Raw genomic sequence first — 13,539 nt, 5'->3', positions numbered from 1 at the left:
TGGTCTTCCCCACGGGGCAGCCCTTGTCCAGCGGAGGTGTACAGTCGAGAGGCTCCAAATGGGGATCACTGGAGGGAGGGAAGTGAGCGCTGGCCTCCACACCCAGCAGGGAGTCCGTGATACGGTCAGGAGACTGGGAAAAGGCACCCATCGGATGAGTAGTGTTAGCACTGGGAGCTTGACCTCCAAGAATGACTCAGTGCACAGCACCGAAACAGGCCATTCGGCCCGTCTGCTCCGTGCTGGTGTCTCTGCTCCGCACGAGCTTCCTCCCACCCCCTCTTCATCTCCCCCTATGGCAGAGGGAGTACAATGTGGGGAAAAATGAGGCTTTGGAGAGGGTACAGAGGAGGTTTACCAGGATGTTGCCTGGGTCTGGAGGGCATTAGCTATGAGGAGAGGCTGGATAAACTCGGATTGTTTTCACTGGAACGACGGAGGTGGAGGGGCGACGTGATAGAGGTTTACAGAGTTATGAGCGGCATGGACAGAGTGGATAGTCAGAAGCTTTTTCCCAGGGTGGAAGAGTCAGTTACTAGGGGACAGAGGTTTAAGGTGAGAGGGGCAAAGTTTAGAGGGGATGTGCGAGGCAAGTTCTTTGCACGGAGGGTGGTGAGTGCCTGGAACTTGCTGCCAGGGGAGGTGGTGGAAGCAGGTACGATAGCGACGTTTAAGAGGCATCTTGATAAATACATGAGTAGGATGGGAATAGAGGGATACGGACCCCGGAAGTGCAGAAGGTTTTAGTTTAGACAGGCATCAAGATCGGCGCAGGCTTGGAGGGCCGAATGGCCTGTTCCTGTGCTGTACCGTTCTTTGTTCCATGAAAATGTGACCTTGTCCATTTTTGGCAGGAAGAATAGAAAAGCTGTATATTATTTAAATGGCGAGAGATTGCAGAACTCTGCGGTACAGAGGGATCCGGGCGTTCTGGTACATGATTCACAAAAAGTTAGTCCGCAGGTACAGCAAGTGATTCGGAAGGCAAGTGGAATGTTGTTTATTGCAAAGGGAATGGAATATAAAAGTAGGGAGGTTTTGCTGCAGGTGTACAGGGTATCGGTGAGACCACATCTAGAGAACTGTGCATCGTTTTGGTCTCCTTACTTAAGGATATAACTGCATTAGAAGCAGTTCAGAGAAGGTTCACGCGACTGATTCCGGGGTTGAAGGGGTGATCTTATGAGGAAAGGTTGGGCCTATACCCACTGGAGTTTAGAAGAATGAGAGATGATCTTACCGAAACAGATAGGATCCTGAGGGGACTTGATAGAGTGGATGCTGAGAGGATGATCCCCCTCGTGGGGGAATCTAGAACTCGGGGGACACAGTTTCAAAATAAAGGGTCTCCCATTTAAGATGGAGATGAGGAGAAATGTTCTCTCTGAGGGTCATCAGTCTGGAATTCTCTCCCCCAGAGAGGAGTGGAGGCGAGGTCATTGAATATACTCGAGGCTGAGTTAGATAGATTCTTGATTGACAAGGGAGTCAAGGGTTCCGGGGAGTAGACAGGAAAGGGGAGTTCAGGTCACAGTCAGATCAGCCATGATGTTTTCAAATGGCGGGGCAGGCTCGAGGGGCCGAGTGGCCTCCTCCTGCTCCGAATTTGTACGTTGGTCTGAAAATGAAGCAATGAGTTAACATTTTTTTTTTTTAGAAAACTTTTTTTGAAGACAGAAAGGTCTTTGTATCATTGAAAATTTTCTTTTGAATCTTTTCAAATCCCTACCCCCAGTTTTCGAATGGAGTTTAATGTATTCATTACATTGGATTCTGCATTAAACATGGGCAAGACTACAATAGACTAGTATATTTCCCCATTGTCTGTCGATTTATGGAATATTATAGCAATGCTGAACGGGCTCTTATCAAAGTCACATGACATCCTGTGTGACCGTGACCCTGGTAAACTTTCCCTCCGCGTCCTCCTCGACCTGTCTGCACCCTTTGACACGGTTGACCACACCGTCCTCCTCCGACACCTCTCCACTGTCGTCCAGCTGGGTGGGACTGCTCTCCCCCACTTCCATTCTGATCTATCTAATCATAGACAGAGAATCACTTGCAATGGCTTCACTTCCTGCTCCTGCTCCATTCCCTCTGGTGTCCCCCCAAGGATCTATCCTTGGCCCCCTCCCTCCTCCGATTTCCCATCTACACGCTGCCCCTCGGCGACATCGTCCGAAAACACAGTGTTAGTTTTCACATGTACACTGACGACACCCAGCTCTACCTCACCACCACCTCTCTCCACTCCTCCGCTGTCTCTAAATTATCAGACTGTTTATCCCACATCCAGTACCGGATGAGCAGAAATTCCCTCCCGTGAAACATCGGGAAGACTGAAGCCATTGTTTTCCGTCCCCGCTCCAAACTCCGTTCCCGAGCTACCGACTCCATCCCTCTCCCCGGCAACAGTCTGAGATTAAACCAGTCTGTTCACAACCTCGGTGTCACATTTGACCCCGAGATGAGCTTCTGACCTCATATCCACACCTTCATTAAGAACCGCCTACTTCCACCTCCGTGACATCGTCCGACTTCACCCCTGTCTCAGCTCATCTGCTGCTGAAACCCTCATTCATGTCTTCGTTACCTCTAGACTTGACTATTCCAACACACTCCTGGCTGGTCTCCCACATTCTACCCTCCGTAAACTTCAGCTCATCCAAAACTCTGCTACCCCCGTGTCCTAACTCACACCGAGTTCCCGTTCACCCGTCACCCCCCCGTGCTCGCTGACCTACACCGGCTCCCCGGGTCAAAAAACGCCTCGATTTTAAAATTCTCATCCTCGTTTGCAAATCCCTCCATGGCCCCTCACCCTTCTCCCTATCTCGGTCACCTCCTCCAGCCCCAGAACCCTCCGAGATCTCAACGCACCTCCAATTTGTGGCCAAGGAGGGATTCGAAAACAAAGGTGAGAATTGTAAGAGGGAGGCAACCCGGGAGCTAGTGTCGGTCAGCAAGCGCAGGGTTGATGGAAGACTGGGAGTCGGTACGGGATAAAATATGGGAATCATTGTGCAGGATGAACTGATGTTTATGGAGGGTGGGAGGCTAGTCCGGAGAACATGGGAATTGCCAAGAAGAAAGGTAATGGATGAGGGTTTCAGCAGCAGACGAGCTGAGGGAGGGCGTAGTTGGACGACACAACGGAGGTGGGAGTCGGAGGTCTCAGAAATGGAGCGAGGGTGGGGCTGGAAGCTTAACTTGCTCCGACAGTGGCCAGAGGGAGAGGAAGCGGAGGTATGTGGCTCGGGTATTGTGTGTGACAGACAGAGACATGTGCGTGCTCGGCCGAAAGGGTAGTTGGTGGAGCTGCAGCTCTCTATGGGGTTGGCCGTTCTACCCTGTACGAGGCCAGTTTAGGAGAAGATGGGGTTGGTTGTGACGAGTCAGAGGGGTTCGAGGGTGCCCATGTCGGGGACAACGCAAGCTGGTGCAACGAAGATTTCTCCAGTGTCGTCAATACTCCAATCCCAGACAGCAAGACGACTTCAGCTGTAAACCTAGACAGTGAGGGTTAGTACGTATTCCAGCATGGCGTGCCTCCTATCTGTGCACGGATTCTGCCCTACCACTGCGCTCTCCTACTCTGCTTCAGCGTAAGTGACAGAACTCTGTGTGTCACTATCATTTCCCCCAGCTCTTCGAAGCCTATTAGCGCCCCCCCCCACCCCACCCTCCCCTTCTCAGTCCCCTCTCCCGTCCCTGTTAGTGGAAGGAAAGTGAAAGACTTCTCAGTCAATCCCAAGCTCTTCCAGTCGGAGAGAACCCACAGTTACACACCAGCCCCCACTCCCCCAACCCACTCTGGGAAACAGTCCCTGGGATCTTTTTGCCTCCATCACCGCCCCCCCCCCGATTCCCATCGCTCCACCATTGGCGGCCATGCCTTCAGCTGCCTGGGAGCTCTGGAATTCCCTCCCTAAACCTCTCCGCCTCTCTCTCCCTCCTCCTTTAAGACGCTCCTGAAAACCGACCTCTTTGACCCAGATTTCGGTCGCCCGTCGCCTCATATCTCCAGACGTGGCTCGGGGTCAAGGTTTGTCCAATCGCGCTCCAGTGAGGCACCTTGGGATGTTTCACCACGTCAAAGGCGTCCTGACCTATCTTCAATCAACTTCCTTCAAACCGGGTGATCTGGTCATTTATCCCCGGGCTTCTTTGGGATCTTGCTGTGCACCAGTGGGCCGCTTGTTTCTTACGAGGATGAAGTGACTACACTTTGAAAGTTTCTCGCCGGCTGTAAACGGCGTTGGGACGTCTCGAGGTCACGAAGGGCGGAAACCAAATGTACGGATCAGCCACGTGCTAATTCAATGCCTTGAGGGGCTGAATGGCTACTTCCTACTCTCCCTTCGCTTGAGGGGCTGAATGGCCTCTTCCTACTCTCCCTTCGCTTGAGGGGCTGAATGGCCTCTTCCTACTCTCCCTTCGCTTCAGGGGCTGAATGGCCTCTTCCTACTCTCCCTTCGCTTCAGTGGCTGAATGGCCTCTTCCTACTCTCCCTTCGCTTGAGGGGCTGAATGGCCACTTCCTACTCTCCCTTCGCTTGAGGGGCTGAATGGCCACTTCCTACTCTCCCTTCGGCGCTCCCTGTTTCGAGAAAGTGGAATTTTTCTCTGCCCAAATCAAATTCTGAAACGTTTTGTTCATATGCCTAAGCTTGAGATTAAGACCCTAATTTATTCTCCACCTCTTGCACTTTGGGTTTATGATACCATTGGGGTTTGAGTGTCGTCTCAGGTCTGACACGACCTCCCTCAGAAGCCCCTTGTTGGTCCTGTCATTCCCAACATCTGTTCTCATCGAGCTGATGGTCCACTCATTCCCAACCTGTGTTTCTGCCAGCCATCAGTCTGGTCACTCCCAACATCAGTTTGTCCACCAGCTGTCGGACCGGTCACTCCCAACATCAGTTTGTCCACCAGCTGTCGGACCGGTCACTCCCAACATCTGTTTGTCCACCAGCTGTCGGACCGGTCACTCCCAACATATGTTTCTCCACCAGCTGTTGGACTGGTCACTCCCAACATCTGTTTGCCCACCAGCTGTCGGACCGGTCACTCCCAACATCTGGACATTCACCAGCTGTCGGACCGGTCACTCCCAACATCTGTATGTCCGCCAGCTGTCGGACCGGTCACTCCCAACATCTGTTTGCCCACCAGCTGTCGGACCGGTCACTCCCAACATCTGTTTGCCCACCAGTTGTCGGACCGGTCACTCCCAACATCTGTTTGCCCACCAGCTGTCGGACCGGTCACTCCCAACATCTGTTTGCCCACCAGCTGTCGCACCGGTCACTCCCAACATCTGTTTGCCCACCAGCTGTCGGACCGGTCACTCCCAACATCTGGACATTCACCAGCTGTCGGACCGGTCACTCCCAACATCTGTTTGCCCACCAGCTGTCGCACCGGTCACTCCCAACATCTGTTTGCCCACCAGTTGTCGGACCGGTCACTCCCAACATCTGTTTGCCCACCAGCTGTCGGACCGGTCACTCCCAACATCTGTTTGCCCACCAGCTGTCGCACCGGTCACTCCCAACATCTGTTTGCCCACCAGCTGTCGGACCGGTCACTCCCAACATCTGGACATTCACCAGCTGTCGGACCGGTCACTCCCAACATCTGTTTGCCCACCAGCTGTCGCACCGGTCACTCCCAACATCTGTTTGCCCACCAGCTGTCGGACCGGTCACTCCCAACATCTGGACATTCACCAGCTGTCGGACCGGTCACTCCCAACATCTGTATGTCCACCAGCTGTCGGACCGGTCACTCCCAACATCTGGACATTCACCAGCTGTCGGACCGGTCACTCCCAACATCTGGACATTCACCAGCTGTCGGACCGGTCACTCCCAACATCTGTTTGCCCACCAGCTGTCGGACCGGTCACTCCCAACATCTGTTTGTCCACCAGCTGTCGGACCGGTCACTCCCAACATCTGTATGTCCACCAGCTGCCCTCTGTACCACTCCTGGCCCCCTGCCCTCTCCGGGACTCTGACCTTGATGCATTGACGTGTCTGGAGCTCCTGCAGACCAGCCCCGCCCCCCGCCCCTGATTGGTCACCCGCCGTGTCAATCCCGCCGGCCCCGCCCCCTTCTGCCGTGCCCTTTAAATGTTGCAGCAGCGGCGAGAAGAGGCTGAGAGCGAGTGACAGCGGATCGTGTGTGAGTGTTTGCTGACACCCGGAGACCGTGCAAACTTCCCCCTGGACACAGTGTCAACCTGCCCCCACCCCCCGTAACACCCCCACTTCAACACCCGCGGCACCAGCAGGTAGGTCCCAGCAAAGGGGGAGGGGAGGGGCGGGAATTCACCTCCTCTTCTCCCGCTGCTGGAGCCCCACCCGCCGCCTCCGGGGCTTGGGGGAGTCGGTGTCTGTGCCTGTCACCCCGCTGCAAGCAGCTGGAGAGGAGGAGGGGTCCCCAGCAGGGAGCTGGAGAGGAGGAGGGGTCCCCAGCAGGCAGCTGGAGAGGAGGAGGGGTTCCCAGGAGGGAGCTGGAGAGGAGGAGGGGTCCCCAGCAGGGAGCTGGAGAGGAGGAGGGGTCCCCAGCAGGGAGCTGGAGAGGAGGAGGTGTTCCCCAGGAGGGAGTTGGAGAGGAGGAGGTGTTCCCCAGGAGGGAGCTGGAGACGCGGAGGTGTTCCCCAGGAGGGAGCTGGAGAGGAGGGGGGTTCCCAGGAGGGAGCTGGAGAGGTGGAGGTGTTCCCCAGGAGGGAGCTGGAGAGGTGGAGGTGTTCCCCAGGAGGGAGCTGGAGAGGTGGAGGTGTTCCCCAGGAGGGAGCTGGAGAGGTGGAGGTGTTCCCCAGGAGGGAGCTGGAGAGGCGGAGGTGTTTCCCCAGGAGGGAGCTGGAGAGGAGGAGGTGTTCCCCAGGAGGGAGCTGGAGAGGAGGAGGTTCACTGGGAATTAGGAGTGACAGGTGAGTGAGGTACTGGGGAGGGGATTGTGCGGAGGGTGACAACTGAGGGAGTGACTGAGGGGTCAGAGGCGGCTGACCCTGTGGAAGCAGTGTTCTCCAGGATGGCTTGTCTCCCTGGCATCCTTCGGTGAGAGGGGGAGACCCCTTTGAGAGTAATTGCGTGCAGTGCCGTGGTTTAATGTTGGGCTGGTGTTCTGCCCAGACTTTGCTCTTGTTTGAATGTCATAAATTTTTTTTTCTTATCAAGAAAGGCTTCACTTCCGTTCATTGCTCGGTCTGCAGCCCCACCCAGCTCCGCCCCCCCCCCACCCCCGCCACACCCTAATGGATACCTCGCAGAGTGAAGTACACGGGCTGTGTTCCGCAGAGATTGTCTGTACCTGCCCTAACCCAGACACTGGGACTCACCCTGAGCACGGCAAACACCGCCTCCAAACAGCAAGCCTTTGTGTTCCTGACTTCCTCTGAGCCCCGTGCCCTTGCAAATTGGCTGGCGCATTGTATGACCTTTTCGTTTCAACGTCCTGCCCCATACCTCTCCCAGCGGTACACAATACCAACTGTCTTCTCCGACTCGCCCTGCATCTCCTCTTGCACTTAACCATCAATCCTCACAACCCACTCTGTGCCCTCACCCCACCCCTAGAGCTTGTGAAGACTTTGTGTTCACCCTTCCTCTACACGCCGTTTCTAAAATCACAGAGCGCGGAAGGAGTCCATTCGGCCCTTCGTGCCTGTGCTGGCTCTTTGAAAGAGCTCTCCAATTAGTCCCACTCCCCTCCCCCTGCTCTTTCCCCCCATATCCCTGCACATTTTTCCCCTTCCAGTATTTATCCAATTCCCCCTTTTGAAAGTTACTATTGAATCTGCTTCCACCGCCCTTTCAGGCAGCGCGTTCCAGATCACAACAACTCACTGTGTTAAAATAAATTCTCCTCCTCTCCCCCCTCTGGTTTGTTTACCAATTATCTTCAATCTGTGTCCCTCTGGTTACCGACCCTCCTGCCACTGGAAACCGTTTCTCCTTATTTACTCCATCAAAACCCTTCCTGATTTCGAACGCCCCGATTAAATCTCCCCCTTAACCTTCTCTGCTCTGAGGAGAACAATCCCAGCTTCTCCCAGTCTCTCCACATTAACTGAAGTCCCTCATCCCTGCTCCCATTCCGGTAAATCTCCCTCCGCACCCTCACGAGGCCTCGACATCCTTCCTAAAGTGCGGAGCCCGGAATTGGACCCAATACTCCAGCTGGGGACTATCCAGGGGTTTATAAAGGTTCAGTAAAAGTTTGTCGATTCTTGTTGTATTCGGCTTCAAATCTGTTCCGTCATTGCTTTTACTTCTGTTCTGTAAAATATTCCGAAGCATTGGTTCTAACTGGTTCTCTGCCATCTCCCCCCACCCCCCCCCCCCCCTCCACTGTCAGCCTGCCCCAAGATGCAGACCCCAGGTCAGAAGCGGGCAAGTCGGACCAACCCCTCCACCCCCCTGAGCCCCACCAAGATCAGCCGTCTCCAGGAGAAGGAGGATCTGCAGAACCTCAATGACCGCCTGGCCGTCTACATCGATAAGGTCCGCTCCCTGGAGTGCGAGAATGCCGGCCTGCGCCTCCGCATCTCCGAGTCCGAGGAGGTCAGCAGCCGGGAGGTGGTCAACATCAAGGCCATGTACGAGACGGAGCTGGCCGACGCGCGCAAGACCCTGGATAACGTGGCAAAGGAGAAAGCCCGCATGCAGCTGGAGCTGGGCAAGCTGCGCGAAGAGCACAGCGAGCTGAAGAGCCGGTAGGTGCCCCTTTTTCTGTTTTAATCTTTGCTGCGTTGAGCAACCAACAAGGTCCTTCCTCTCCAATCCTTCCACCGCCTAATTTGAGTGATTCCCAGCAAGCGGTTCCGACCCTGGGCGGCACTGCTGAGGTGGATGTCGTTATCGGGTGCACCACACGGGGACAGTGAGGGGTGCCAGTCGGTTATAAGATACAGCGTTGGTGTAGAATTATGGCCCTCGGTAGATGTTAAACCTACAAAATATTTGCAAAGTTTCTCGCTTTTAAAAAGAAATGGTAAGAGATCCCACGGACGCTATTGGAAGCCAAGCAGGTGGGGAATTCTCCCCAATGTCCTCGGGCCAAATATCTATCCCTCAACCAATATCACTAAAAAAAAAAACAATGATCTGGGTCGTTTACAAATGTCTGTGGGATCTTGCTGTGCGCAAATTGGCTGCCGTGCTGCCCACAGTCCAACAGCGACCGCCCTTTGAAAGCGCTTAATTGACTTTAAAGTGCTCAGGGAGGGCGGGACCTTGGTCCTGTACCGTCTGAATGGGCACTACTCTTTGCACCTTACCCTGGCCCTTCACATCCTCAGTAAAGATGGCTTCTGTTAAAGCATTCGGGCTCTGTGTCCGGGAAAGTGAAACTCCAGTTTTCCAAGAACTCTTTAATGTTTAAAAAAAAAAAATTCCCCAAGCTTTCACTTTCTGCTCTGCCCAGGGGAATGTTTGTGGCAGAAGCCCAGGTTAGACCACACCTGGAGTTATTGTGTTCAGTTCTGTGCCTTCGGAAGGATATATCTGTCTTGGAGAGGGTGCAGTGTCAATTCACCAGAAGGATACCTGGAGTCCAAGGGTTAAATTATGAGTAGAGATTACACAAACTAGGGCTGTATTCCCTGGTGTTTAGAAGGTTAAGGGGTGGTTTGATCGGAGTTTGCGAGATATTAAAGGGAACTGATCGGGTAGATCGAGAGAAACGATTTTCACTGGTTGTGGGGAGTCTCAGACTAGGGGGAGCAGAGTCTAAAAATTAGAGACAGACCTTTCAGGAGTGAAGTTAGGAAACACTTCCGCACACAAAGGGTGGGAGAAGTTTGGGAACTCTCTCCCACAAACGGCAACTGATGCTGGATCAATTGTTAATATTAAATCTGAGATTGATCGATTTTTGTTACCCAAAGGGATCTGGGGGGTGGGGGGGGCAAAGGTGGGTCAGATGGAGTGAGGTCACAGATCAGTCATGATCTCATTGAATGGCGGGACAGTCTCGAGGGGCTGAATGGTCCCCCCTCCTCCTGTTCCCTTGGGCCCTAAGCTACTGGGAGGAGGTGCTGGAATTTGACAATGGAACTATTAGGCTGGGAGAAAAGATGCCCGCACCTACTGTGTGCCCGTCTCTTCACCGACCAGAGTGCTGGGTGGTAGTGAGGCTTTGAATGCAGAGCTCCCTGCCCCAAAACTGTTGTGGCAGAGACCGTTCGTTCTGTTAGAGGTGATGAAATTGCTATTGAATCGAGCACTGAGAGTGAGCAGGAGCGGAATTAGACTGGGTGGGATATTAAAGGGTGCGGGGAGTGAGGGGGGGAGAGTGGGATTAGACTGGGTGGGACATTAAAGGGTGAGGGAGAGTAGATGTTGAATGTAGGGGTTAGGGAAATGACTGATCGAGTTCCAAAGGCTAACCGCACTCGATGGGCCACTCCCTCCATCTTTCCAATTGTCGGCTGAAATATTTGCACACTGTGCCCCTCCCCAGACAGCCCCTCTATATCATTCTCGCTGTCTGCGCGGCCAGTAAATCGAATTTTAGTTGTCCTGGAATAGTTATAGCGTGATTTGTGTTGAAGATCTGCACGTTGGCCTGGCTGAGGGGCCTGTGTTTCTAACTAGGCATTGACTGCTCCTGTAGTTTGTGATCTATCCCGAAACTCTCCGCTTTTTCAAATCGTAATTCAATGTCATTGTCGTGTGTGTGCATGATTTGGTGGCAGAGTGTTAACTGTTTGGTGTATTTCGATGTGACTGAATGATACATTATATTAACAGAGCTGGGCTTGCTGGATTAATAAACATTCTGTACTTTTTTAAAGAACTCACAGAATGTGAATGAAATAGGGGAGACGGTGGAGTAGTGGTGATGACACTGGACTACGAACCCAGCTCATGCCCTGGGCACACGGGTTCAAATCTCACCATGGCAGCTGGTGAAATTTAACTTCAATGAATTAATAAACTCAAATAATTAGTAATCTGCTATTGAAAACTAGTCTGAGTAAAGGTGGCATTTAAAAAAAAACAAACACACATCTGGTTCACCTAATGCCCTTTTCAGGGACGGAAATCTGCCAGCCTTACCCGGTCTGGCCTACATGTGACTCCAGACCCACAGCAATGTGGTTGACTCTTCACTGCCCTCCGAAATGGTCGAGCAAGCCACTCCGTTGTCGAGGGGCAATTCGGGATGGGCAATAAATTTCAAGGGCTCGCCACTAAAACCCGCCGCTAATCGGAGTGGCACTCCCAGATGTTGAGCTGTGAGTCACAGGGCTTGTGCCTCGCCCAGTGGCTGAGGAATTCATTCATTAACGCCCGTCTTTATTATGTAAATATGGTTCAAGTTGTCACTGTTTGCAAACCCTCGATAATTCCGGATAGAATTGGGAAAGTTGGAATTTTCCTTTTTTAGTTTTTTTTTCTTTTTATTTCTTCCCATAGCCCATTCTATGCCTACATGTGTGGGAAGCTCTTGTCCGTGCATCCAGTATAGACCAGTGCAGAGAAGCCCCATTCACGAGATACTCTGTGGTGTTCGGTTGGTGTTTTTTCACGCTGATAATTGGTAGAGTTGGTGACTGTTCATTATGTAAGAGGATAAAGCAGCACGAGTTCCTGCGGGGAGCCCGGAGCCCCGGCTTGGCACGGGATTGGAGCGGAGTGAGATGGCCCTGAGGCAAACGTCTCCTGCTCAGTTTCACCCGCTGTCGGATCCGCTGTTCTGGGATGAGGTTGTGTCGCCTGCACGACCGAAGAAAGTGTGAAATAATGGGGGAATTTTTCCAGCTCTCGCTGTTCACGGTCATCTGACGCCTGTCAAAAGACCGAAAGCGGCACTTGACGTCACCTCCCCACAAGCCCGCAGGCGGGCATATCGTGTGGTTTGTTTCCAATCCCTGTTTGCCCCTTTGAGAAGGTGGTGGTGAGCTGCCTTCTTGAACCGCTGCAGTCCATGTGGGGTAGGTACACCCACAGTGCGGTGAGGAAGGGAGTTCCAGGATTTTGACCCAGCGACAGTGAAGGAACGGCCGATATAGTTCCAAGTCAGGATGGTGTGTGACTTGGAGGGGATCTTGCAGGTGGTGGTGTTCCCATGCGTCTGCTGCCCTTGTCCTTCTAGTTGGTAGAGGTCGCGGGTTTGGAAGGTGCTGTCTGAGGAGCCTTGGTGCGTTGCTGCAGTGCATCTTGTAGATGGTACACACTGCTGCCACTGTGCGTCGGTGGTGGAGGGAGTGAATGTTTGTGGATGGGGTGCCAATCAAGTGGGCTGCTTTGTCCTGGATGGTGTCGAGCTTCTTGAGTGTTGTTGGAGCTGCACCCATCCAGGCAAGTGGAGAGTATTCCATCACACTCCTGACTTGTGTCTTGCAGATGGAGAGTGGCTGAGGGTCATGTCCCGAATAGTGCCCTCATTCACCGCGTGCTGTATGGCTCGGGTGCGCCCCTAGTTTCTGGGAGACAAGTGGTGGGGGGGATTATCAGTCTGAGTTGGGAATGAGCTTGTTGCCACTTTGAAAGTTGCCGCTGGTTTGGATGTGTTGGAGTAGGGGGTCAGTAAGGAGTGATATTGGCTGGCAGAGTTGTGCTTTGGCTTTGATGAGGTTGGAACTGGCTCCGAGTCAAAAACATTCAAAGTGAAGGCGTCCATTTTGCACCAGGCTGAAACAACAAGATCCCAGTGTTTTTAAAATGGTTCCACCCAATGCAAGCATGCTATTAAGGAGTGTGTGTATGTGTGTGTGGTGCAGGGAGAGATTAAACGATTGCATGGGACACTTCTGTGATTTTGAAAACAAATAGCAGAGTCTCGTAAAGAGCTGTCGAGCTGCAAAACTTGGACCCAAACGCTCCCCACAGTTAACAGCCTGCCCTCTGCTTTTGATGTGGACTTGTTTGGTGTTAAAAATGATGTGTATCAAGGATAGGTCAAGAGTCAGGGCTGGTCTGAAGGGTGCCACCCTCTTTTTTTTTTAAAACAAGTGAACAAGATCAAGTGTCCAAGCACTGGCTCTTTGGTGACTCCTCCCAAACTCTGCGACTGAGACGCCTCCAACTCGTGGAATCTCGAGGGGTGGGGGAGGGGGTGGCGTGGGTGCCCAGTGATCATTTGGGAGCCGAGGATCGTGCCTTCGATTTCCCCCACCCCGTCCAGAAGCAGTCTCTTGGCACGACTGGGCGGATGCTCCCAGTGCCATCGTCCCGGGCATCTTTCACTGTCGGAAGGGCAGCGCTGTGGGAGTGCCGCACTGTCGGAGGTGCTATCTGTTGGATGGGGCGTTAAACCCAGGCGCTCGCAAAAGATCCCGCACTCACTCTTTCAAATGAATCGTTGCCCCCCCCCCCACCCCCCTCCCCCACCCCTGTCCTGGGCCCGAGATTTATCCAGCGACGAACATGATTTATCCGGGTCGTTACCTGCTTTCTGTTAGTGGGATCTTGCTGTGCAGAAATTGACTGCCTGTAGCTTTGGGGAAAAGAAACGAGGCAGAAATAACACAAGTGCAAAGGGCAATCGCTCCATTGAGTTGGAGATCCGGGCTGGAAAC

At 53.2% G+C, this 13,539-nt stretch overlaps 1 protein-coding gene across 1 annotated transcript; it reads left to right on the top strand.

The window, feature by feature from the left end:
• Nucleotides 1-6,143: 6,143 nt before the first annotated feature.
• LOC137362790 (lamin-A-like) lies at nt 6,144-11,486 on the top strand. Its single transcript, XM_068027033.1, has 3 exons — nt 6,144-6,300; nt 8,370-8,727; nt 11,435-11,486. The coding sequence occupies exons 2-3, from the start codon at nt 8,381-8,383 to the stop codon at nt 11,484-11,486; spliced, it is 399 nt and encodes a 132-aa protein (XP_067883134.1). The 5' UTR covers nt 6,144-6,300; nt 8,370-8,380.
• The last annotated feature ends 2,053 nt before the right edge of the window (nt 11,487-13,539 follow it).

Source organism: Heterodontus francisci, unplaced genomic scaffold (genome assembly GCF_036365525.1).
Source record: "Heterodontus francisci isolate sHetFra1 unplaced genomic scaffold, sHetFra1.hap1 HAP1_SCAFFOLD_516, whole genome shotgun sequence".
Classification (NCBI taxonomy): Eukaryota; Metazoa; Chordata; class Chondrichthyes; order Heterodontiformes; family Heterodontidae; genus Heterodontus; species Heterodontus francisci.
Note: the sequence above shows the minus strand (reverse complement) of the source record. Positions and strands in the feature narration are given on the sequence as shown.

What these genes read in the sequence shown, in the direction of transcription:
- LOC137362790 (XM_068027033.1), top strand. Translation starts at nt 8,381, where the DNA reads ATGCAGACCCCAGGTCAGAAGCGGGCAAGTCGGACCAACCCCTCCACC. An exon ending in CACAGCGAGCTGAAGAGCCG is followed by an intron (nt 8,728 to 11,434) that starts GTAGGTGCCCCT and finishes TTCTTCCCATAG; the next exon opens with CCCATTCTATGCCTACATGT.